The sequence below is a fragment of the Eleginops maclovinus genome, chromosome 5 (genome assembly GCF_036324505.1).
Source record: "Eleginops maclovinus isolate JMC-PN-2008 ecotype Puerto Natales chromosome 5, JC_Emac_rtc_rv5, whole genome shotgun sequence".
Lineage (NCBI taxonomy): Eukaryota > Metazoa > Chordata > Actinopteri > Perciformes > Eleginopidae > Eleginops > Eleginops maclovinus.
Genome location: NC_086353.1, coordinates 19,002,187 through 19,029,732, shown reverse-complemented (window position 1 = coordinate 19,029,732; position 27,546 = coordinate 19,002,187). Strand labels below are relative to the sequence as shown.

At 39.0% G+C, this 27,546-nt stretch overlaps 1 protein-coding gene across 1 annotated transcript in view; it reads right to left on the bottom strand.

Moving 5' to 3' along the window:
* Positions 1-27,546, bottom strand: part of sorcs3a (sortilin related VPS10 domain containing receptor 3a) — a 220,516-nt gene that overhangs the window by 107,988 nt on the left and 84,982 nt on the right. The window contains exon 2 of the mRNA XM_063884714.1: positions 22,491-22,558. Within this exon, the coding sequence (XP_063740784.1) occupies positions 22,491-22,558 (68 nt within the window). The remainder of the gene's footprint in view (positions 1-22,490; positions 22,559-27,546) is intronic.

Below are 27,546 nucleotides of genomic sequence, written 5' to 3'. Positions count from 1 at the left end.
GTAAGCATCGCAAGGACTCCTTTGACAAAAAAAAAGGGATTTCTCAGTTGTATTTTTTGAAATTTGCAGAAAATATAATCTTTGGAAAACACACATTCAGGATTCTTATACATTTTTTCAGCAGGATAATCTCCTCATATTAACACCATTGTTGTAATAATTCAAATATAAATACAATACAAATACGCAAAAAGCTAAAGTTTGGCTATAAACAAACTACATGACTACATGAGACACCTTATTTCAGGAATCAGGGAAACCTTTGACCTTGAGACAAAGGAGCCCAAAAGGGCTAAAATAGTAACTAATTTCCAAATAAAAGACACTTTATTCGACTGCACTTCATTCGAGTATGCAGTCTCTTTTTCTGTGGTTTAAACTATGCCTCTGTGGTATTGTCAAGAATCTTCAACGGATTAATTGATGTCAGTTACTAGGGATGCACCGAAAAAATGTCAATCAATGCCGATGTCGATGTTTTGAATAACAATTTTGCCAAAGCCGATGTTTTACTCTACTGTAATAGTAGCATAATGCAGACTATGGCAGCCTATCCCTTTAAGAGAGGGAATTGGGGATATGTGTGTGACGTGTGCATGGGTAGAATAAGCAAGACAGAATTTGAGGGAGCGTAGTAAGTTTCGGAGTAGCAGCAGCACAACAAAGTAAATCACAAATATAAATGAAGACCTCCCAATAACGTTGAATGATGGATTTCATTTACCAATCCTCCAGACACCTGTTACACAGGGCGGAAGTCCTGTGTTACGTAAACAGCTCCTCTGTGAGGAGCCTGCAGCAGCAGATCCTCACAGAGGAGAGGAGAGCAGAAGTCCAATGACTTTAAAGGTACGGCAGACCCACAGTCACAGTTCCAATCCTTGAAAATGATTTTGTCCGTCAAATTTAAATACAACGACACTAATGTGATTTCTTCCGGTCACCGAAGAAAACAGATATTGTCGACTGGCATCGGCGCATGTCACCTTATTTACCGATGTGTCAATGGTGGTAAATATGGTTAACATTGGCCGATGCCGCTGTCTCGCCGATGTATCGCTGCATCCCTATTAGTTACAAATAAATGCAAACAATGCATACGTCCTATATATAGGTTAAAATAAAACAGATGTTTTCAACATCTGTATCTTTTTAAAGATACGATACAGACAACGTCTTCGGCTGAAAATATTGATGTACTTCGCATAAGCAAATACTCAATAGGGCCTCCAAAATGAAATCTTTCCTAAGAAGGTGCATTAAAGTTCCTACATTTATAAACTTTCTAAACATTTAAGACTAATGTTTGGAGTAAGAGGATAAATGTACAACTCTACAATTCTCTACGGGGACTTTGAATATAGGAACTGGACAGTGAAGTGCATATTTATCTTTTGGTAAATTGGTTAAACAATGATTACAGCTCAGTTGCTGTCAAACATTGTCTATAATGCCTAATAAATACAATTATGTTTTCCACAATTAAATTCAGTTAAAACTGAACGTCTTTGTTTAATGCTCAGGGTTCATTGCCATCTGGATGTGGCCTGCCCTTGGTTCTTTAATCGAGTTACGGTCTTCAAGAACTGACAAGCCCGATTTGACCGAGGACCAGTGTTTATTTTGGCAGCTATTTTAGATTTAGTCTCAGTCTTTGGACTAAAATGGTTATTAGTTTTAGTCACATGTTAGTCCTTTTTATCCTTTATAGTTTTAGTCTAGTTTTAGTCGATGAAAAATCATTACATTTTAGTCAACTTTTAGTCAAAATGTTTTTCTCTATATAAACTAGTTTAGTTAGGCAAATACAGGTATCTGAAATTGGAATCAAGTTGACAGTATTAAGTGTTGAAATTCGTAAAGCAACATTTCACCCTCTTAACACTGTGATATCTGGTGTTCTGCTATAAGGGTCATACAGAGGCAGAGCGCCTATCCCTTTAGGAGAGAGAGAGAGAGAGGGGCGTGGCGCTGCAGGTACGTGTGCATGGTAGAGCGAGCGGGAGTGAGTGAAGTGGAAAATAAAATATCCAGCAATTTGAATGTCGGATAGTCCACCATTAACATTTTAGTCCCGTCTCCTCTCGTCAACGAAAACAAAATATAGATTTGTTCATAGTTTTTATTATCAACAATCTATTTTTATCTCGTCATCGTCTCGTCTCAGTCATGTAAAAAGAGGTTGTTGACGAACATTTTTCGTCATACTTTTCGTTGACGACTGCCCAGGACCATACTGTTAAACATGTTCTCAGTGATACAGAGAGGATTATCCACGCTAATATTTCATAGTCCACCAATTACTGCGAGTTCTTGTTTCACAAAAAAAGGCTTAATACTTCTATTGTTTCAAAAATGCAAGACTGACCTCAAACTTGCAGACGGTTACGTATTGCTTTGTTTTCTCCTCACTTATAGCAAATGGGTTAATAGTATATTTTTCAAATTTGACTAAATAAGGATTAAGGGCAGTTTTTGATCATATTAGGATGTGAAAATCCAGTTCTCTATTCCTCTGGGAAAATACAGCACTGGAAAGACCTATGGGTTTGAAAGCCCTGAATTGCACATCAGTACATCGAGTCTTTGTGTTAGATGAATCAACACAACCTTCTGCATAGCAACCATAATAGGCAGGAAATAGCATTTATTCTGGCTGATATAATGTACAGTGATCAGTCAGATAGGCTGGTTTCTGCCTATATGTCATTATCTCTCAACAGAGCATAGCGCCTTAGGGCTCAACTCACTAAGCCTTAGAGCTATTTTTTAATGCTGGCGCTATAGTAAAAATAATAATATGGTTCCTTATTGTAGCCCTAGTTCTATAGACACAGTCAAAGTGAGACATTCCGCACATCTTGATTTACATCATTGCCAAAGTTCACTCCCAGTACAGGAAGGAGTTTGTCCTCTGTGAGTACAAGTTGGAATGCTTGATGGGTGTAAATTGTGTCAGACTTTATTGCTAAAGGCTGTCTTTAATGTCCCATCATAGAAATAGAGGACACATAAGCTCTTTTTTAAGTTCATACTTATCATTTGTGCCTCTACAATGAAATGTTTACATGCTTTCATGTTCAAAATGTGCTATATTCTCCTCATACTGCCTATGCTGCAGCACCTCTTTTCCCCCTCTGTCTGAAACTAAAGCCCAGGCTGCTCTGATTGGTTAGCTGACAGGCCCTGTTTTGATTGGTCAACCGCTTAGAGATGTGTTCGGAATGTCCCACTCCTTAGCATACCACGTACAATGTGTTGGAGCGCAAGCCAATAGAAGCACAATTTTGACATAGTAATGTCACTATGTTACAGAAGTAAATAAAGAAGTCAAATGGAGGCGTATCAGGCAGAGGGGGGGAGTGTGTGGGAGAGAAACTCCATCTGGAGGGAACTTTGGGATGATAACCTTTGCGGACCATTTACTTGCAACAAAACTATAAAACACACTACAGGGAAGAAAGAAAACATATCATATTAGGGCCCCTTTAGCATTTGTCAACTAAATAACAATAACTATGATCTTATCGTCAATTTACGAAAAGGGTTTTAGTTGCCCAACTTAATCATATTTTTTTTCCATAACTTCTTCATTTTTCTTAATCATAAGGAAACAGTGCTTATAAGGCATGTATATAACCCTGGTATGTTTTTTTTAATTGAAAGTTGAGAGAATTACAAATGTGACAAGGAGCACCCAACAGAGCTAACACATTCTGGAAACCACTGACGAAATCTTTTAAAATGTCTTGTATTTTAAATAATATCATATCACTCTTTGTGTCATAACTTCAGTTATAGTATAAAGTAGCAGAAAATGGCCATACTTATTGTACTTTAGTACAGTGAATTGATGTGCATAATGTGCCTTAATTGTTCTTGTACAATGTCAAATACAACACAGAAACAATTACATGAAGGTAAACTGTCAATTACCTACATAAACCTGTATGTTCTTTTCAAAGCTTTGATAGAACAAAGTGTTATTTGAAATCGACAATCAGTAATTGAAGGGTTGATCAGGACATTTTCCTTTTTTCGTAACCGTATACCTAGAATCCCTGCTGTTCCTGCTAAGCTTTAACTTGATGTTAACCTACGTGAAACAACCAGAACACATTCAGCACATGTAGCTAGCTCTCTTAGAAGTTGAATGGGCTTATTCTGATTGGCTTTAAAGGTACAGAAACACTTAAATTCTCTGGCTCAAGGCCTCCAACCCTATGCATTGAACTCAAGTTATATCACGCAACCATAGTTTTCTGTAAACCAATACGTCTAAATATTCATGAGTGTACGAAAGGACGCATCTCAAAATTCTCATGTGATTACAGCGTTTAAGTAAGCCTTGCTGTTCAGACACCATTTCTATAAAAATCCTCCTACTGCCTTGAGTGTTTTGCATATTTTCAATCGGACCAGTATGCACAAGGAACCGGTTCCCTTTTTTGTTTAGACAAACGGTTTGTTAGCTTCCCTGTTGAAATATCAGTTTCTGGCTTGTTGTGAAAGATATCAGCTGGAAATATTTCGTGACTATCAGTAAAAGAGATTATGCAGATATGAATCAGGCTGTTGAATTAGACGCTCTTGAGTGGAAAATTGTCTCAGTAAATCTGTGACCATGAAACAGACTTAACACACAGGCAACAAAACATTTTAGCTCATATATACCATCATGGATGTTCCCTAGTATATTACCTACATTAAGACATTTTATTTCAGCATTACAACTTTTATATGGTATGTTTTAATCACGATAACAAGCTGATTTGCATAATGTTGCAAATAAACATTGCGTAAAGCCAGGCTCTTCACAATATTTCTTTAATTTTGTCAACATATCAGAGTCAATTTGAGTCCATTGAAATTGTATCTAATGTACGGAGGAGAATTAATAAGGGCCACAGGCGATGTCTTTTTCTGTGGATCCAACTGGAAGTGAGTTACTTTTTATTTCAGAGAATAAAGTCAGAATTCAGAGAAAAAAGTTGGATTTCTGAGAAAAACTCAGAAAAGTCAGACAGAATCACTGTAAAACTAAGTTTCAAAGTTGAAGGTTCAATGGTTTTTATTGTCATATTCACAGTAGCTACAGTGTAGTTATTGCAATGAAAAAATTAGGTCCTGAGCTCCTCCAACAATGCAAATATTATATCAAAATTAAAAACAGTGTAAAATGAAACGTAGCATAAATTAGAATAAAATAGTTTTACTTGGTGCCGAACAAAAACAGTTTGTAAATTCTACTAACACAGACAAAAAGCAAAGAGACACAAGAAAAAAACCAAATCAATATTCATCAAGGGTCCTAAGTTGAAAGCATCATGAGTCAAACCGCCGCAGCAACTCAATTGTCTGTCCCCAGAAAGAAACTGAAACACAAGAGGCTCAGAGAGTGAGGGACGAAAGGTTTCTCGGCAGAAAACCCTGTGGCAAAATCAAGCCTGAAGATTCCAAGCACTCTTTGATTGATGCGCTTGAAAAACATTGTCAACGTTGGTGAACCGAAGCGTTCTATGCAGTGCTGAGAGGTCAGAGGTAGAGACGCCTGAACAGACATTTCCACTGCAATTGTCGGAATTGCTGCTGTCTTTTGTTCCAGGAACACTCTCTAGGGGGATGACAAAGCCAATTCTGCTCCAGCCACAGGTCCTCGACACAAGCCCTGCTCTCTGTATAGAATCCTGGGAATTTTGGGTGAACATAAAAAGGAACTAAACAGAGCTGTCGCTAGTATGAAACACCTTGAGTTTGATGGGAAAGTGTGAGGGACTATAATTGGGCATGCTGAAAATGTTCTTATTAATCCTTATTTATCTAGCAAAATGTAAGCTCAGAATGTTTCTCCAGCTGCTCTTATTTACTCCTAATACATCCAATGATATTGAGCTGAATTTGAACGTCCGCATTAAGGTTGTTCATATATACGGTTTGAAGCTATAGGCCTACCTACATCAGGAAATGCCCTGTAATTCTTATTAATTATACAATGCATTTGAATGTATGGAAATAGGAGTTAAGAAGAGAGAAAATACAGTATTTGGAGGACAGGTCAATTAGGGGTTTGGGTTTGTTAGTTAACCATAATCTAATCTTGATTTTCACCTTCTTTGCCACGGTAGACACTTACACTTACCCAAGTTGTTTTTTGGTGAGGGAGGACGTTTATTTTGAAAAGACTGTATGCAACAGGCAATAATTGACACGTGTTATTGGACATTGGACATTGTAGCAGGAAAAATTAGGAGTATGTTTTTCGGAAGATTTAAACAAGCTGTTGTTTTAGGATAAGTTGCCCAAGTAAGCACTGATTTGGTGAACAGCCCCGCTCCAGTTTGTGTACGTGTACAATATGTTTGTGTGCAACTATTAATGCTTGTTCCTTGTAACATGACATGGAGCGGAGGCTTCCGCAGTCAAAACATGTAGCTACTTTTAACTCCCTGGTGTGCTCTGGAAATAGATGCTTGGTGGCGCCTACGGACTACAGCTGCTTTAAGGAGGCAAAATAAATTATAGTCAAGTTACTGTTACGGTCTGGACACTTATTGTTTGGGAAAGATTGGGTTAATCTATGGTACCTAGAATAGATGTCAGATTAGCTACATACAGGGATGGCTTCCAATATTTTGTCCATCTTACATTTGCCGCCAAGTTTGTAAAATATGTTGATTAAAAAAACTCCACTGCAAGGCATCTCTTATCCAATCCTTCATCGTCTCTTTCTTCTCTTTCAGACAGCACTGCCATATGAAAAAAAACAAGTGTACAAACCATGCTAAATCAGCAACACAGTTGGAAACAAGACCAAGCTGTAGACTTTTTCAGCTGAAGGGCAGCCCCTCAGTGAGGAAATGTTTTCCTTTGTAGCAAACCGACAAATGGACAGGGTTAAGGAATGTCACTGAGCATTGACAAAATATGTAGTGAAAGCCCAACACCCCTTTAACACGGTATAATGTTGGGGGTTAAGGTTTGATGCTGGGTGAATTAAAACAGTACTTTCTTATAAAAATATATTAATTTCCAACCAAAGCAACCTAAATACATTTGATAAGAGAATCTGGAAATGGATGGATTTTCAAAAGTGCTGTCGGACGCCACCCAGCACTCCTTTATTCTGCCTTTGTTTCTGGGGTATTTCCGTCCCTTTTTATATTCAGCCTTATTCAACTTGTAGAAGGCTCCTGTTTCACAAGGAAACATTGTTGATATTAACAGTAACAGGTATGTCACCAAAAGACAAGCTTTACCTTCCACCCTTAATTTACTGTAGCTGTCCATAAATGAATATAAAACAAGTGCAATGCTCACTGGGTCTGCCCACGTTGTATATTGTATTTGGTGTGTCTGTGTGGTGGCCTGCATCAGCTAGCCCGGGTATTTCCCTGCCATTTCATATGAGGCATGAAGAGAATAATCCCAGCGTCACAGTGAGTTGTTGAGAAAATGAATGGAGGGATGAGTTGCCTGGGGCAATTAGTCTGTTGCTTCATTCAACCAATGGATTATTAAGTGCTTTAATCCAAAACACTAAGCCGGCACTCCCCACAATATCCATGCAGAAACACTGTTGTCAGAGTTCATTGTTATGGCAAGTGTAGACTTTGGCATGGTGTTTCCTTTCGAAGCAGCTTACCAGGCCAATCACTTCATATTAAAAATAATTAACCAAGCCAGTCAGTTGTAGTGTAATCTGGACATTTATGTAGGACATGCGAGAACTAGACGATTACATGTCATTTCAGTTTAAATGTTGAAGAATATTCGTCTATACAGGGAGACAAAGTAAATTCTGCCCCAATAATGTTTATTAATAGTCATCTTTTTCTATGTTTAGGGGGAATCAGTCAATTGTGTCCAAAGTTGAAAATGAAGGAGCTGAGTATTCTATATTAATGTTAATTGGGGATTTGTAGCAAAGTTATAAAGTACCTTCATTTGTACCTCCAGCTTAGCAACATCAATAGACTGATATTCAGTGATAATGAGAAGTTTGTATCTTGGCATTTGAAGCATCTATGTTTAGAATGAGTGTAGCAAGTCTCAATGTATTCAGATTTGTTACATCTAACTTTCACATATAACATTATATACAACAGATTGTACCCAATGAAATAACCTAATTAAAAACTGAAATTGGCATTCCTGTAACATCAATGCAACAACAATTGATTAAGAGGCAGGAAATTCAAAGCTGAACATGTTTCCCTGCCTTTACACTAACATTGACGTTTAGAAAAGTATATACACCTCTAGCACAAGACAGACAGTGCATCTATGGACATTTACGGGGTAAACATTTTGATTTCTGCATCTGCATCATTTCTAACAACTTTGGCAGAAATAAACTTCCCAATTTATTTATTAAGACATACACGTGCAACAAAATACTCACAACTATGGAAATAAATTATGCACACACTGTATCCAAACAACAGATTTAAAGATGATAAATGATTTGTTAAAAACACAGTAAGGTAGACGCAGACCTGTAAGCAGCTTTAACTGCAAATAAATATACAATTACTACTGGCCTCCATCATAAAATGGAATTGTTTGGGGTCTAAAGACCGACTAAGGACTTTTAGGACCATGAAAACCCTTTTGGATATTTGCAGCATTACATAGAATAAAAATGATGACATTCCATAAGATCTCAAAGAGAAAAAAAGCATGAAAATTGTGTTGGAGTACGTCTTAGCAGAGGCAGCAAACACCCAGCACTTTTTTTTATTAATCACTGCTACCATCAGCAAAGTATATCTCAGCGAGGCGAGTCATAATGTACACGCTGTCAAGGAGTTTATCTGGAATACACACTCACCCTGAGCATCACACTTGCACACAAACTAAAGCACACTGAGTCCTTCTCAAAGACGACACACACACACACACACACACACACACACACACACACACACACACACACACACACACACACACACACACACACACACACACACACACACACACACACACACACACACACACACACACACACACACACACACACACACACACACACACACACACACACACACACCTCCGTGTGTTCACCTAAAGGAACTGCTGTGCAATCTCCTCTAATACAAAATCCGCTGAAGCATAATTGAAAATGGCTTTGGAGAATTGCCACATTAAGATGGGGAGATAATGTATTTGCAGGTGTTTCCGAGTTGTCAGTGAAGCACACGTGAGAGCGTTAAGCGTCTGAAGCGTGACAAAAATAATGTAACCTCAAAAGACTGAGCACAAGTCTGTCTTTCTTTCGATAGATAAAGAAACGTGTTAATGTGCTTATCCGACTGTGAGTGTGTGTGTTAATGTATGTGTCTGTGTTAGTGGAAGATACTGAAAGAAAAATATAAAAGCAACCCAAGTGTGAAACAAACAGAAATGGGAAATGTGCCTGCAGACCGTGCCCCAAATTCATGCTGCTGCTAATTCAAAGCATCGAGAAAGTCAGAGACATTCTTGCTGGAGTAAAAGAAAATAATTCACGTTAATAAAATGTGCTGAAGTGTGCATGTAGACATGTGAACAGCAAGCAAAGCAAGAAGGGGAAACTGGATGAAAGGACTGGCTTTGATATAAAAATGTGCATGAAAAAACACTCCCTCACAGTATCCCATGCCATGCTGCTATCAGGCCTTACGAAATATAACCCTGACTGCATCATTGCACCCCGGCTGACAAACGCGGTGTCGAGGAAATACCTTAAAGGAACAGCCAAAGTGGGACAGAAGTGCTGACATTCATAGATCGCTCACAGTGACAACGTTTGTCGTGTATCCCACTCACACCCCGTGTTTCCCATTCAACCTTGACAGCGAGTAGGCAAATATCGTTGCTTGTCTTCTGTCCCGCTCGCCATACTGCAGAATGCTTTTTTCCAGAATGAATCTTTAAACAGGTTATGAAACTTTAAAAATTCCTCGCAGACATGATGCCTTTTTTATGAGGTCTAGAAAGTCTTCTTCAGATTACGAAAGATAAATCCACATTGATGTCACCATTATCGTCAATTGCTGACCTGACCAAAATTGCCCATAACTTACCGACCATACTCAACTCTATATTGATTCTCTTTACACTCTTAAAAAAAAAAAAAACATCCAGTTTTCCTTGCAGTGTATCACAGATTATACTCAGTGTGTGATTTAAATCTTTGTCAGATTCAGGCCTCTGGGAGCCGGGGGGAGGGTTTCTTGGTGGATCTTTCAACCCTGCAAAGCTAGCGGGCAAAAAAGAATAAAAAAAATGACTTCCATTCATTATTCATGGCACGAGAAGGCCTGGAAAACAGCAATTCAATGGCTGGATTCTGGCAGAGTGTATTGCTGCAGAGTGGCAGCGAAGCACAGTGGCCGGTAGGTTAGAATTTGTTCTCCACCAAGGCCTCTAGAGTGTTGTTAGTGATGATAACTGACATGCCGGGGTCAAGTAGAAGTCCATGTGCTAAAAAAAGGGACCACAGAAGAAGGAAATATCCCTAGTTAGAATGCTTGTGATGTATACATCAAAATACCATAGGCTATATGTGAAATAATATCCGTATCAAATTGGAAATGTGTATAATGACTTTACATGTAGTAGGTCTTAGAGCAAATCCACTGTCCCATTCTCATGCAGTGTACCTACAGGGAGGATGTTACAGGTGTAGAACACAGACATGTGTCAGGTGTGCTTTCACATTCATTTTCTTGAAATGAATCAATCCCATGGCTCATATGTCCTATATGCATGTTCAAGAAACCAGTTTGAGATCATTTGAACTTTGTGACATGAAGCTTTACCCTGCTGGAAGTAGCCATCAGAAGATGGGTGCACTGTGGTCATAAAGGGATGGACATGGTCAGCAACAACACTCAGGAAGTCTGTGGCGTTTAAACGATGCTCAATTGGAACCAAGGAGCCCAAAGTATAGCAAGAAAATATCCCCCACAGCATTGCACTACCACCGCTAGCCTGAACCAGTAATACGAGGAAGGATAGAACCATGCTTAAATGTTGTTTACACCAAATTCTGACCCTACCGGCTGATTAGATATTTGCGTTAACGAGGAGTCGAACAGGTTTGCCTAATAAAGTGGCCAGTGAGTGTATAAGAGTGACTGCAGGGTCAGAGTAGTTGTTTGGCCAAAAGATGGTTTTACAAAATCCGTGTGAGTCTGAACTATTTTGGGTCCTAAAACACATGTGTGCATTGACTAACAATGGGAAAGAGAGCTTTGTAAACCAGCAGATCATTTATTTAAGCTATATCAACTACCCAGTACGAAACACTTTTATTTAAATCAATAGCGACTACAAGTTTTAAAATGCTATAAAAGCTGAATTCAGAGCTATTTTCACTCTCCATTTATTTGCTGAGCCGAGACTTGACAGGAAGCTGCAGCTAGAATGCGGGGTTTAAGGCAATTGTGGATGCTCTATAGACCCAAGTTCCCGGATAATCACTTTATTTCAGGTCCTTACAGTCAGGCCATGTTTGGCTTAATGCGTCACTTTGTTTGGAATGGATGAGGCCCTTCATCCAAAGGCAGTATCCAGTTCTGTTGATGAATTGTATTTTCATTAAATCCCATAAATGCAAATGCTTTGATTCAGACAGCGGTCAGTTGACAGAGGAAACAAACAGTCTCACCTGTTACAAATGTAAAGATTCCCCTCTGACCTCTATTTAAACTTGTCAAAAATAAAGGAACCTAGATTGCTATTGAAAATAGATATTCATTATGAGGCAAACAGCAAAAGAGAATATTTCCCTTTTTAATATGAGCTTCACTGACTGCATGAACGTCTCTGAATCCGTATTTTAACTGTCAAAAAAGGATGAGGGTTGCAAACAAACTTTTGATTTGAATCTGCCATACCTCCTGTGGATATGTGCTCATCATGCATTGTGTATGTAGAATCCTATTTTAAATCATTCCCTTCTTTGTCTGTCAGCATCGAAGTCCCTTGTGGGGTATGAGTGACTCACTAAAGCAAGGGTTTAGCAGAACACCAGCTGTTTTTCTGGTGGATGCTTGGTAAAGTAGGTGTGATAAAAGCCAGGCAAGAGTGTAAGAAGGGTGCGCATGCTCCAAAAATCTGTTGTTTTATCGCCTGCTCATTTGCCAGCGTGCATCCTGTTGCAGCAGAACTTGGGTAAATATGCGCTTTGTTGCCATTTCCGAAGAAAAAAGGGGGAAAAGTGCTCTCCTGGAAGGTGAGTGGGAGCTATCCTACCCGCCTCTGCATACCCTTTATCTGGTGCCTTTGTTCTCCCTGATAAGCAGCTGTAGAGCCAATCATGTGGAACTTATAACTCAGACAACTGAAAGCAAAGTTTTACCAAGGTAAGTAAGTAGACGGAGGGGGGAAATGAATAATAAACTTCCAACCTTCACTAAACTTTCTTCCTGTGATGCACCAACTCTTATGCTGTTCACACATTCAGCAGTACTGGCAGCTCTTTCTCAGAGTTGGCAGCAATTTGTCCATAATCTCATCAGATGCCTGGCCTCAGCGCTAAGTATATAACAGCTGGTATGGCCAAAAAACACAACAAGTACCTAGCTAAGGCACCCACGCCACAAGCCACATCAGCAACCACCACAATCCAGATCCATGCTGCGGGGGACCGATGTCAAAATGTTGCCCTGCGTGGAAATATTTGTGTCATTTCAGATAAGCAGCAGAGTCAAACTCTGAGGCTATCCACTGCTGACGACAAGCACGAAACATTATGTATTTCCTTTGAGGCTTATTAACTTGCTAGTCTTTGTGATTGCGAATCCATTACAGGCACATCTATTAGTTGTGGATTAAAATAGAAAAAGAGCGATTTGGATGGTTTGCATATCTAATAAGTCTTAAAAACACCAATTTGGCATTCCTAAATGGGAAGAAAAAGAATCAGCATTAATCACGGCAACATCTGGACAGAAGATGAGACTTTAACTTGATTACAACAGACCGAAAACTAACAAGAGCGATGCCCTTGATTTGTTGTGGTGCGAATTTCCACATTGCCTCCGGACTAAAGCCTCATGATGGAATTTACCATTTGCTGTTATGACAGGAAGTAAATGAGCATGTGCTTCAGGATATGAGAAAAGAGTCCAAAAGTGTGTAATTAAAAAGGTAGGAATTTAAATATTGTGAGAAAGGATCAGAATAAATGACCTCTTTAATAACAGCGAGGCTGATTTATGGGTTAACCCTGTTGTAAAGCACGACGGCGGAAACAAATAGGTTGCGGTAATTCACATGTTATGTGTGTTAAAATTGCATGCGTGTAATATTTGTGTTTTCAGGGTACTGATAATTCAGCTTTGTCATTTAATGTTTTTTGTACTATGAAATATATATGAAACGCAGGGTGCTTGCAAATGCTTTGTGTTGACTTTGTGAATAATCCAGTGTAACTGCTCTGTTTGACAAATAGTGATGAACACTTTTTCCGCCTGCACTGGTACCGCATTTTATGAGTGATTTGGTATGAGAGTAAGAACCAATCTGATGCTTTTGTTGTCGTTGTGGTTTCAATGTTTTCTCTATTATGAGACCTCTTGTACAAGTATCTTCAAACTAGATGACTCTAACGCACCAACTGTATTTCATTCCAATATTCAGTGCCAAAGTAGGGATCTCTTAGTATTTGCTATTTTTGGAAATTTGGTGTTACAATTTTTTACACCGTTTTTAAAGGATGCTGAGCAGGCAGCGTATTAAGGCTCAACAATTTGGAGAAAAATATTATATTAGGATTATTTTGAGGTTTAATAAAGTTACGGACTAGTATTCAAAAAGCCAGAGTTGACATTAAATCTCATATTGAACACAAACACTAGTGTAATGGGTGAGGCACTCTGTTTGTTTGAGACATAGAACTCCTACTCCTAACTACACCAACCTCAGCGGACCAAAATGTATCAGTAATAGGTCAAAGACTATTGTAATATGCCATATGGTGTTTTATATTTAAATGTTATTGACAATTGTTGAATGGGAACATCATCTTTGGGAGTCAAGGCAATGTCTATCGTTTTTCCAACCCAGTTTATATTTAACCACGCCCACTTCTGGATTAACCTGGTTCTGCATGACTGTATCATGGACCTATAAAGAGAACATCGGCGTCCCCAGATTAACAACGTAATATCATGCTGTTGATGAAAATAGAGATTTTTTCATGTGAAAGAGCATTTATTTTTGTAATATTAATTCACCATGGATTCAAAAGTAATAAACTCTAAACCAATATGCAGCTTAATAGCTAGTGTTTTGTTTCGTCACATTTTGTGCATGAGTACAGTATTTGAGTAATTTTACCTTGTTACTCTCCAACACTGTCAGAGGACTCCAAAAAATCCTCTTTCACTTGCACTGACTGATAAACAGCCCATCTCGTTTTTTTCCCAAGCTAGAGTAGAAGAGATATTACTTCAGCGTTAACATAAGGATGGCGATGTTCTCTTTATACTCCCATGACGCAATCATGCAGAGCTATATTAATGCAGTAGTGGGTGTGGTTAAATCTAAACTAGGATGGAAAAACGTTAGACTCGGCAGGCAGTGCAGATGCTCTTGTATTTTGCATGAGTCACTCTTTTTCCCTCTTTGGGAGAGTCAACATTAGCTGAATAAACCTCATCTGCTCCAGAGTGCTTTCATAGTAGGGCTTTTGAAAGTTCTTGCGAGCCCTGGGTGGCAAGGTTTTGAGGAAAACACCAAGTCCAATTGCAAAAGGTCAGAGACATCAGGTGGGTCTCTCTGAGAGAGCCGGGCCCTTATTATAGGCACTGACCTGTGAAATATCACATAGCCTGTGAGCATGCTCAGCAAAATGATGCAATTTGAGAGGATGTCACTCCTAACCCCCAGGTGACCCCGTCATGGCACAGTGGGAGAGGAGTCTGAAGCCAGGGAGGGAAAATGCAGAGCTATCTCCTTTTTCTCATTCTCTGGGATGGTGCCCAGTGTTTGAGCAAGGGAACCCCCTCCATCAATGGTAGCCTCAAAACAGAGATAGGGCAAATCCACTGAAGGTCAATGATTTTTTCTTTTCCTCCAAACACTATTTCATGTTATGAATCATGGACATAAGAGGGACACAGCTTCCTCCAGTTATTACTGGGTAACCTTCCAAATGAAAAACACATTATAACTGTTTTAGTTACATGTATACACGTTTGTTATTGTAGGTGTGATTCAAATGAAAGCATGACAGACACAGAATAAAATGCTGACTAAACATAAGTCCAAAAATATGTGTTTTCAAATGTTGTGTAGTATTTCCCGTTGTTCTTATAAACTAATTCTGCCAGGAATGACTGTATTCACTATACATTAGGTTTGAATGTTTTTTTGTGATTTTAGAACACTACTTTAAAATACTCTCTTTTCCCCACAATGTCTCAGATGTATCATAAAAAAATCCCGGCATATAAGACAGGTGCATTGATGCTATGGTTAAGTTTCGAGGTAAAATATCTTTGACAATGTGCCGTAGTTAATTTCCGTGGGAAACAGGAGCAGACTTTGGCCAAAAAATACCACATTCTTAATTCCAGGTTTTCTCACCTAAATCATGTGTAACATGCTTTAACAGTGGTTCTGATGCAATATACTACACAGAAAAAGCTTGAACAGAGTTATAGAAAACAATATACAACTGTTGTCACACTGAATATTACCTTTAATGAGTAGTACACTGGCTGTTGAAGTTGCATTTAACTATTTAAGACCTGAAGTACCTAGCACTACTCTTCACTAGTTCTCCTACCTGTTACTCAATACTTCAAAATCCTTTTCATTTTCAGTGATCTGAATTTCAGGCATTTATGCTAATGTCTTCTTACAAAACATCATTATAAGTGTAATCAAAGTGATATTAGAGGATGAAAACAAAGTAGAGAGAATGCTCTTTTTTCATCTGATGAAGTTGCTGAAGGCAAGAATAAGACCTATTAAATCAAAATAATTAGACTTAAACTGCTGATGATTTGGTGCGAAAATATGCCTTAATGAAATAGGAAAATGTTCCCTGGGGGAGGAAATTTAAAAGTGAACTGGTTTACTGGTGATATGGTGCTATCATTTAGAAGGCCATTGTGATAGAGTTGTTAATTTGTTTGATATTGATTTAGCACAAACACACAAACCACACAATACTTGTTAAACCTAGAGTTACTTGTGGTGGCGGTTCCAGGTAGTAGCACTTTATAACAAAGTGGTATTGTCAAATGTACAAGACCTCTATAAGACTAGAGCTCATAAATCACATGCATCTGTTACATTACATGTCAATGTTAGACTTACATTCACTCAATACTGTGGACAATCCCCACTGGAGCAACTTGGGGTGAAGTGTCTTGCCCAAGGACACAGCGACATGCTGGATTGGATAGTGATTATGAATGGGGCCAGATTTGATGACTCTCAGTTGATAAAATCACATGTTAAGTCAAAGGATAACCAGATTAGTTAAAGTATAGCTTGATGATTTGTGACCAAAAAAAAAAACGAATCAAGATGATGCCCAATTAAGGCTAAATGTTCCGATCTGACACCAAAGCTAATCCACTATTCTCTCTGTTAACCCTACTTTCCCTGCCCGGTTTCACCTTCCCTTAGAGTTTATTTCATCCCAATGAGAAAATACTATTACATTTCAGACTTTGTACAGATGGCAATGATACCGGTATAGTTTCCTTTAACACAGTCTTTCTTGATTGAGCTGACATTACATGCTCTTCAGACTGCTTCAGAAAGTAGATCCAATGCACCCTTCACAGTATGGCCGTGCATTTAAGTCTTTTTGCTCGTCTTTTTGTACGTTTCCACTGCATGGTATGGCTCAACTGATCTCGACTCGGCTCACTGTATTTTGGTTTTCCACTAGGAATAGTATGTGGACATTTTTTTTACTGCCTCACTATAATTGGCAAGACTTTCTGCACCAACCTGACGTTTTGACAATGCAAACAATAGTCAATAGTGATAACTGATGCAACATGGATTTAAAGCAAATGGCAGCCAGCTAATTTACGGCGTACACTGGTCCTTCTATTTGTTGGTTGGTTGCTGATGAAAGGTTACCTACTGCTAAAACAGTAACAAATCACATCCTATATTTGAAAAATCTTGTCCAGTTCAGAAAAAAATCAAGTAAGTATAAATACCGTTAAAAAATAACTTTACTGGTTATAGGTAAATAGCTAAATGAAGGGTTTTTTCCTCGTGCATTGAATTAACCAATGTTCCAGTTTGTGCTGGAGTGCTCTCCGATAATCAGCATGACTAATAACAAAACCAACCTTAGTTGAAATAAAGTAATTAAGCACAAAACTAGCCATGAATAGGTACAATATTGCAATATATTTTTAATATACAGCAGTTTATCTTATATCTGCAACACAGTTTTGGCAAACTGATTGTTTCTGATGCTGCTGTTGCTGTTTTTCACCGCTGACCTGACAGTGGTGCTTTCTGTCTCCAGTGAGGGGAGCTCCAATGCTAAAAGCTTCTGCCTGTCAGATACAACAATGTTGTCAATTCAGATTGAGGATTCTTATTTATATTCCTGTGCTTAATGTCTTTATACCTGAGCCTCAACTAATAATTGAACCCACAATAAGATAGAAGTACTTGTTCATGTGTGTTGCAGTGGTACAAGAAAAAGGCATAATTGTGCCTTCTTGCTCAGTAATCTGAACACAACTTCAATAAACTCGCTGTATAAATCACAGAATAACAACTGCTGCATACGCTTGTTTTGTGAAAAGTACAAATATAGAATCTGTCAAAATAATATTGTGTAAGGAGGGAAATACAACCTGACTTTGGTGTTCGCATTAATTTGCCCAACAATACTCCAGAGGCCAGATGAGAGGGGCGGGACAACTTTGAAGAAGAATTGTTTTGCTGAGTTGACTCATTGTCAACAATTGAAAGCACGCCTTCATTTTCTCCCCCCTCTACCGCACACATATCAAAATCCTTTGAAAATTATGCACAGGCTGACTGATCAGCGTTCATTGTTTAAGGTCAGCATGTTCATTAAAATTGACAGATTGACTGGGCGATACTTTGAGGTGATGCCGCTGCCTTGACCTTTGCTAAAAGGCAGAGTTAGACTTGCCATTTGAGACGTCTTCCCCGTGAAGTGATAAACATTCTTTCCAACTGCTCCTCTTCAAACCCTATCAGAGCTGTGATCTCAATTAGCCAGCAACGGAGAGATGAATCACGGAGCGGAGCTGACACGAGACAGCCGGGCTTTCTCCGTGCCGCCACAGTTGAGCTGATTCAAGAAAACGGGGCCTCCGATACATAGTTAGCCTTTTATCTTTCTCCTTTTTTATTTCCCTGTCCATTTCATTCAACATCACACATTCCTGCCATATATACCCACCCCTGCATCTTCTCAGACACTGATGTATGGGAAAGTCAAGCCTAGATGGGCAGCTGCTCCCCTCGCTGTAAGTTTGTGGGCGAGTGACAGGGCTGGGAGTGCTGCCAATAACGCTGATCAAGCACAGTGATGCCCCTGTTTTCACACCATGGAGAAATTACCTCACCTGATTGCATCTTCCCTGCAGAGTTGACCTGTCATGGTGCATTTAACTCTAATACAAAGTGCTAGGGTTTATTTGAGGCCAATCATGACTTATTTGTGTGCAAATAAATTCATGATTATACTACATCTTACTGAGGTTGCTTCACTAAAAGCTGAAAATAGTTTATGAAGGTTTTGGTGGGTTGTATTTTTCACACAAGGTTGCCAAAGAATGTAGCAGTGTTGGAAATGATGATTTGGACATTGTCCTTTCACTTCCTTTTATTTTGTAGTCTTATGTAACTACTTTGGACTCGTTTAGCTGATTTGAAGCCTAAAGCCGGATTGCTGAAAACCATAGTGATCGACATTGCAAAAACTGTTCAGCATACATTTAATCACGTTAATTTGACAGAGCATCTAGCTAGAACCACACAATTGACTTAAAAAATACTTGTTTCTTAAAGAGGATAGACATGCAAGCAATAATGCTACGGTAACTCAGTCTTGTATATCATTGGTTCCAGTAATCTTTCACACAAAATCAGTCGGATATCCCAAAGATGCATTCCGAAACAATCATAGAGTAATGCAAAAATATTAAACTTTATCGCCATTTGGAGAATCATACATTTGTTAAGCTTGTAAAGACAGGGCGACATCTCCAGCGATCACCATCAGAACTCTTTATGATCCCAGTCCTTCCCTATGTATCGCTAAAATAATGAATGACTGGGTCTGGTTCAGTGGGTTTTCATCTAATCTAAAATAAAAGGTCAAGGTTTTCAGAATATAAAAAAGTTATCGCCAAATTTACATAATAAGTAAAGCATTGAAGCTTGTGAATGTATGATGCCAATCAGCAAGCTGAGCAACTTAACAGCAGAGGCATTTCAACAGGCCTTGTGGGAGTTGTTCCCCGGGATATACACTCAGTGAAAAAAACACTTACAAACTTGCTTCCACCCATTAACATTGGCCAAAAACTTTGAAGGCCTTTTTCTCTAAATCGAGTCTCTGTTACAGTCATTACAATAGGTGACATATCTTGCTCAATTTTCTGGGAAGAAAAAAATAAATAAGCGTCTAATTAGAAAGCTAAGCATGTCCTTTTTCCAAAAGTTTATACAATTGTGTGACCAGTGTTTTGGTCTTGATGTGACTGATTTCAGAGGAGCTGGTCACATATTTGACATTCAAGAATTTAAAATTGAAATAGGAAATCTCTTAGCTATGGTTATTGGAGGAGAAACCTTATCAGATAGCAAGCTCATGAGGTATTCTGATGAGCAGAATTTGGCTTTCAATAAATGTGTCTAGTGTTGAGATGAACCAACGTTTTCCCGTTGAAGTTTATTGAAGCCACATTCAGTTTACATAAGGACCATTTTCACCTTTCCTTTAGGCTACACTGTGTTCTCTCTGCCATCTGTGGTGGTTGTGATAGGGGATATGTAAAGGAGGGTTTATGCAACAGGGTGACCATAGGGACCAAAAAGTGAAAAATGTCTACATATACAGATGGATAAACATTGGAGAAAAGGTAACTAGAGTTTGAAGGGAGTTTTGCAGTATAATATAATATTTAATTATTAAAGGAATATATCAAACTATTCCAAACTGATGCAGCTAAAAGAGCTTTCTTCTCTCTTTCCGCAGAATATCTTGGGACTGCATTTTCTGTGCACTTAGTCAAATACCAAAACACAACTCTGTTTTCGCCTCGGGGTCCAAATTACACAGTCTCTGTCTAAATGTCAGAAATGGCTAGCAGTCACTTTGGCACAGCTCATCATTGTCAAACTAACGCTTTAAGCTGGGCAGCAAAACTTGAGAAGTACAAATGTCTCCTGCTTGAAAATCTCCACAAAAAAAAAATGTGCAGATGGAACACTGTTTGTTTCTCTTTAGGTAAATAGAGCTAGTGGCGCTTCAACCAGTTATTGCATACTCAAGTACAGAAGTGCAATAGCTGGAGAACGGGAGCAGTCAAAAAGCAAATGTGATCTGAACCGTGACAGGATGGGATTCAATGTTTCTGAGTAGTAAACAAAATTATATTCATGTATTTTTCTCTAAAAAATGAATTTGATTCGAACTGGACTTTCTGTCTTCCGTTTTCTTTGGTTCCTTGAATCTTAGTCACCCATTTAGGGTGCGAGCATATAACATAGTAACTCTTGAATGCAATGTTACCGTGTGCAATATACCTTTTTATTACTGGTTGCTTTTTCACTTAATTTTGTAATTCTGCAACATATTTCTTTTACCATGGATGTGTACTTATTATATATTGACTTATCTTATGCTCATTTTCAGGCTCATATCCAAATGTTGTGCTTCTCCTGTGAGCTGTTTACAAGCTTTAATGTTCAAAAAATGTCTTCTTTTTTTTCTCACCTTCTACTGCCTGTGCTGCAGCACCTCTTTTCACCCTCTGTCTGAAACCAGAGCCCATTCTGCTGGTTAGCTGGCCGGCTCTGTTGTGATTGGTCAACTGCTAAGAGTGGGCATATCACGTAAAATGTGGTGGAGAGCCAGCCAAAAGCAGCGAGTGTTACATAGTGATGTCATTATGTTAATAAGTTAAAAAAAAAGGAGTCCAATGGAGTTGTTCCAGGATGTGTTTGTGTACACACTTCAACCTCATTTACATTTGAACAGTAAGGTTGCAGTTCCCCTTCAGGGATGATGGTTTTGGTAAGGGAATTCAGCATCCAACTGTGTGGGAGAGAAACTCCTTCTGGAGGGAACCTTGGGATTTAAGTCTTTGCAGACCATTTCCATGCATAAAATCCTATGGAAAACACTACAGGAAAGGGGAAACTCCAAGAAGCATAATATGGTATCTTCATGGTGTGTCTCTTATTTACCTTTTTATCTGCTCTCTCCAGTTGCAGTTACAAAGTAAATGCATTTGATGCGGGAAGAATTAAAGATTTCTGATTCTGTGTTGTAGGTTTTGGAACGGCTTGACAAAAGAGACAAACTTTTGAGTACCACTTACTAACAGAAATTCTATTTTTGCCAGCCTTCTGTGCCTAGTAACAGTTGCTAAGCTCTAGGATTGGACAATTGCTGTTCTGAGGGTTTGGTGAACAGTAATTTACCTGAGAGGACCCTATTGTCCCATACTACACACTGTTTCCCTGGTAAAACTGTTCAAATCTGGCCAGAGAGTACGCAGTCACATGAGGCATCACCCGAAAACTCAGACAAAGGATTAACTGTATTCATGTTACACAATTAGAAAAATTGGTTCCAGTCAGTATCAACTTATCAGAACTGTGTAGCCCATCCTTTTGGGTAGTTTATTTTTACTCTATGCAATAACTCTTTTCAGAAATGTGTGTGTGTGTGTGTGTGTGTGTGTGTGTGTGTGTGTGTGTGTGTGTGTGTGTGTGTGTGTGTGTGTGTGTGTGTGTGTGTGTGTGTGTGTGTGTGTGTGTGTGTGTGTGTGTGTGTGTGTGTGTGTGTGTGTGTGTGTGTTTGTTTATTCCCGGGAGGGTTCGAGGAAGGGGAAAACATCAGATAATAAGACAAAACAAGAGCATGGCAAACAGCATCTTCCACACTGAGTGCCTCGTCTGACCGCGCATGACACCAGAACACGCTGTTCACAGTGCCACAGGAGAGGAGAAGGGAAAAAGACACAGTGATAGCAGACAGGTGGGAAAACAGACTGATGCTCGTACAAGAAAAACGAGTCAGCAAAATAGAGATGAAAAACATTTATCGTAAGGAATTCATAACAGTGAGCTGAGTCAGATTCTGTTAGCTGTAAGCCACTGGAGCATATGTTGTACCGACTGATCAATTAGCCATAACATCAAGCCAATCACAGGATCAGGAGCACAAGGCTAATTCTACACTTCAGTACTCCAAGCAGACATCTTATAAATATTTTATGAATGAAAAAACCCTTTGTACTCACCTCCAAAGTGTGCTCTCAGTGACGCTGCCAATATGAAAGTCGTACAGCTTGGTTAGAATCAGGATCACCTGCACAGAGAGGAAAAAGTACCATTAATATATTGGTATAAGGCATTTAATGGAGGTACAGGGGATTGTTGAGTGATATCAACACCCAAAAAATATCGACTGATCTAAAGCCAGGATTTGGGATATTCCCAAGGTAAAGAAGTTAAAGCATCTCAAGGTTTTTCTCAAGTGAAAGTAGGATGGAACAGAAGTTGGGTTGGTGCCATATCAGTAGGTGCAGACACTGTACTGGACTGATGAGCGAGCTGTGACTGAAGCTCTCAATACCAGTTGACCTACTTTCCCGATATAACGTTTTCAACCTGCATATATAGGTCCTGAGTTTTGGGTAAAAAGACTGAGATTACGGGGTACTAGAGGCAACATTGTTAAAGTATGATTCCAGACATCATGAGTAGAAAACTCAAACAGTTTTGCTTAGAGTCAAATGAGAGCATACCCTCCACTTCTTCCACTTAGGTGGATGTTTAGCTTGGCTAAGCACAAAATATTAGAAACAGCTAACGAGAATGTATTGGGATAAAACATTCCACCTTCCACTTTATTTTTACTTGTATATTAAATCTTGTTGTATGTTAACTTCATTCAAAAGCTACCCTCTAAATTATTGTCTTGCCAGGCAACAGTCGCTGCGCCCTGCCAAAGACAAGGACTGTCCAGTAAAGACAATCTGTTTAAAAGGCAGCAAACTGACGAGGATGCCACAATGTGAACATCTTAATTGAACAACCAACTGGGAGGATGATCACACATCCTGTCTGGCCTCAGATCGCCCAGGAATCCCAAGAAACAGTCGGAGGACACAGTTATGGAAAGTAACATCTTCATGATACCTGGATGAGCCACCCACAGCTGGATAAGTGGTGGATAATCAATGGCAGGCTCTTACTTATGGAATATGGTTGTTCATATGTTGAAATGTTATTATTACATTTGTCATTATTTGTTTTGCGATCCAATTTGATCCTTGAAAAAAGGTTCAACATGCCTCTTTTACATAAAAGGGTTAAGGTAAGAGTTAGAAACTGCATTTGGGATGATATCAGTGCACTTCCTTCACAGTAAGACAATATGAAGAAACTACAGACAAAGAAGTCTGTCATGTATTGTCCTTGTACTTGTAACTGTAATTCATTATGTCTTTTCAAGACTTGTCTTGCCAATGCCAGGCCATGTCTTCACCTTTACACCTTTAAATTGTCTGCTAAAAGTGCATCATTTTAGTTCAATTGAATTTGAGAAAAAATAACAAATCTACTGTGACAATTAGAGATGTTTATATTCTCCATCCCGAATAAAAAGCACCTAATAAAGACCTGTGACCAAATAAAGAACTACACTAACAGTACATTTAATTTTCCCCAACACCAGCTTGCAATACAATGTTCTAGCAGTAATGGAATACGTAGTTGGGAGGTAGTGCTTTGCATAATTAGTTCTGTGCAACCAAAGCTGTGTATGCCACTTTGAAACTTAGTTTTTCTCTTGATGGAGCATGCTGCCATCTTCGCCCCTGCGGAAAAGCCTGATCCAACAGACTCTGTGCTCACAGCTTTGGTCTCTGCTCTTTTTTGGCGAGATAATCAGCAGGCGGGGAACTTTGATAAGCACTGTGCAAGTCCTCAGAGCAAATAACAAGACATGAAGGCCAAGTCTCCCATGACAGGCATCAGTGGTCAGCTGTGATCCTCCACTCTGGAGTGAAGCTTTGTTGCACAGAGAGGCCGCTGAGGGGTTAAAACTTGCAAGCGAGATGAGAGGTTATACACTCAACAAAAAAACAACACTATTTATTACCATCTGGTAACATCCATGACTGATATTCACCCCGGGGTTACAGAATGAAGTCAGAGGTGTGTGAAAGAATTAGTAGAGCAAATATGCAAACAGATGAAAGTGCTAAAATACAATCTTATAGTATTTAGCACATACTTGACCTGAGTTCATCCTGAAACATCATTTTACATAATAGATGCTATTTTTGTCCATGCTGTACCATTTTCCTATCCTGTCTAAATGAGTTTTCCCTCTCGGCAACAATATTATGCCTGTTTTAAACCATCCTGACAGGCTTGAGTTGAGTCACTTAGGCTGGGAGGGGAGGCAGAAGGTGTGGCCTTCTGACAGGCAATGGAATACCATGTCAGCAGTCAGGGCTAGATAAGAAGAAACAGATTCTGTGTCCAGATTGGAAAAGAATCCTGGCATCCCGTGCTCATCTACTACTTTTGTCGTTGCGTAGCTTTGAGGCCCGCAGACTTCCAAGACCTTTCACCTCTGGCTGAGCCTCAATATCCACACAAGCCCTTTGAACAAGCCAGCCGCTCACCAGGGACCCGCGGATGGTTGTTATGGGAAGATGTTGCATATGCCCAAGGGAGCCTCCTGCTCAGACTGCGAGCATATGTTTCAGGCCGAGCAAGATTCGCAGTGCCAGGGAAAGGGCAATGTTGAATGAGATGAAAATGGATCATTGCCATGCGACTGCAACAAAGGCTGTTTGTGTGTTTACATATTTGATACAAGTGCATATGTGCGTGCTAAGGTAGTGATAAGTCAGAGGAAGACATCGTATGTGTGTGTGTGTGTGTGTGTGTGTGTGTGTGTGTATGATCCCACAGGTTTTGTGCTGTCATACATGTGTGCAGTCGTCTCATCCCCACACGACAGTCTGAATTTAACATGCTAAATTGACGCAGCCTTCAAACAGAGAAACGGCTTTTGTCCCTTTTAATGAATATTAAGAATAAGTAATAATAAATGTCTCAAAATATCCTTACAGCCGACCTTTAAATCCTTTTTTAATTAATATTTAATACGTTAAGCCACAGACCTGACCGGCTTGGGGATTTCAAGGAACATCCGGCAGATAGCCTTACTGTTTTTTTATATTACATATTTACAACTTCAGCACATAAAAATAATAGTTTAGTTTTATTTTCAGAATCCCCGGTTTATTTATGATTTTACTATTGCAATTATTGAATCAAGACGTCGGTCTTTTAACACTTGCATTTGTCTTAACCAACCTTGGTGAAAACATATAATAATATAATTAGCATTAATAAAAGTCAGCAGGGGTCGGCCATTACAAAAAGCTCTCTACTAATAGAACAGGATGACACCAATGGCATTTCAAAATATACCACCACATATTAACACCACTTTCAGGATTTTTGAAGAGTAATGCAATTACCAGAACAAAAATCTAATTGTAGTTAGGCTATAACAGAGATACCATCAGAGCCGTGTGACTGACTTCACCACAAATAAGTTCTTATCACAGATAGAACTTTCGGATGTCCAACAGCGGGGCATTTACTGATGTACTTTTATGTCGTAGAACAAAATGTTAAAATCTCTAGCTTTTGTTAACCACAGATCTTAATTTAGCCACCGTACCATGGTAAAATGCTGACTCATTTCCAGGTTTAAAGACTCATTCCTGCACCACATTTATTTTCTGAAAAATCATCTGCCACGCCTGTCAAATGAATGGCTGAATTCAGATTTATCATTCAGCATTTCTGAGTGCTTTAGACCAAAAATGTTTGGTGTATCTGGAGTTATTTTTCTTTTGACAAGAAAGGAGAAATTTAAGAGAATGTTGCAACATGAGACCCATTGAAACATTAAAGCGATGAGAAACCAGAGCGCTCAAGGAGTCAAATGAACAAAGTGCACTTCCACTTGTTTATTAGTCCTGCTTCATTATTCCTGTTTTTGCTCTATTCAATGGCTTGCATGAAATCAGAGGATCTGATCAATGACAGAAACTAACATTGAACTTGAAACCAAACTCATCAAATACAGCTCCTCAGATGCTCTGTAGTTTACCTCAAACTATTTCACAGACGTCTGATTTCTTCGCTTTGTTATGAACAAAAGAGCTCTCTGTGCCTTTGATTGCAAAATGTCACGCTACTCCAGTATTGACAGTCTCACACACACACACAACTGAAAACAAGCTTTTAGTAGTCTGCAAACAAATGTCAGGATGGTCAACAGTAAAATGGCAGCTGGAACTGATCATTATCTACAAGTGATTAAGCCTCTCAGTAGCATGTCAACAGCTGAGCAATTATTTTGTCAATTGGCAAGAGCAGTTTATGAGACACATGTCAACTGGTGGTGATAGAGCCACATCAAGCCAAGGCCCAGAAACACTGAGTGCCTTCACATAATGTGACATGACCATCGGGGGAGAGGAGCCACTGACTTTACGGTAAGTGGATAAGAGAGTAATGCAGGAAAGGGTCCCAAAAACCAACATTTATTTAGCAATTTACCTCATCCGGTTCCCTTGTCTATAGCAAAATAGTTTGTTGAATGTGTTTCTGGTTAACACATGGAGTGGAGATTCTCCTGAAATCTTTAAGTATCATAAATGTGCATTTGTTTAAAAGACTTAATGAGAATATGAAACATCATCACAACAAACAACAGCCGCCTTTACAGCAGCTTAGCAGTGAGGATGTATAGCCATTTGACCACTATAAAGTCAGTTTATAGTCAAATGTTAGCTATTTACTTCCGCCGATGCCATTTAAAAATCACAAAGTGCTGTTAATATGTGGAGAGGAACCTTTTGAGCAAATGTGTAAGTATCATAAACATGTGTTGGCCACATATCTTATTTTCCACTATATTCAGAAACATTTACTATGTTGACTGTAACACAGAAAGTTCAGTTTGTCAGGAGCATGATGCAACATTTATGACAGCGTTATTTTGTTGCATTAAAATGACTGAAGTGAGATGAACAGAGTGAATACTTTATCTTAACAGATAAAACTTAAAACTATGGTCATTTTCAGTTGAGAAAAGGTAATATATCGCAATATATCGTAGCGCAATACTTAGTATATCATAGAATGGAATAGAATTGCAATACTATCGTATTGTGGCTGAAGTATCTCGATAGTATCATATCGTGGGGACCCTGGTGATTCCCTTCCCTAATAAACAATGCAGCCCAGGCAGCGCCA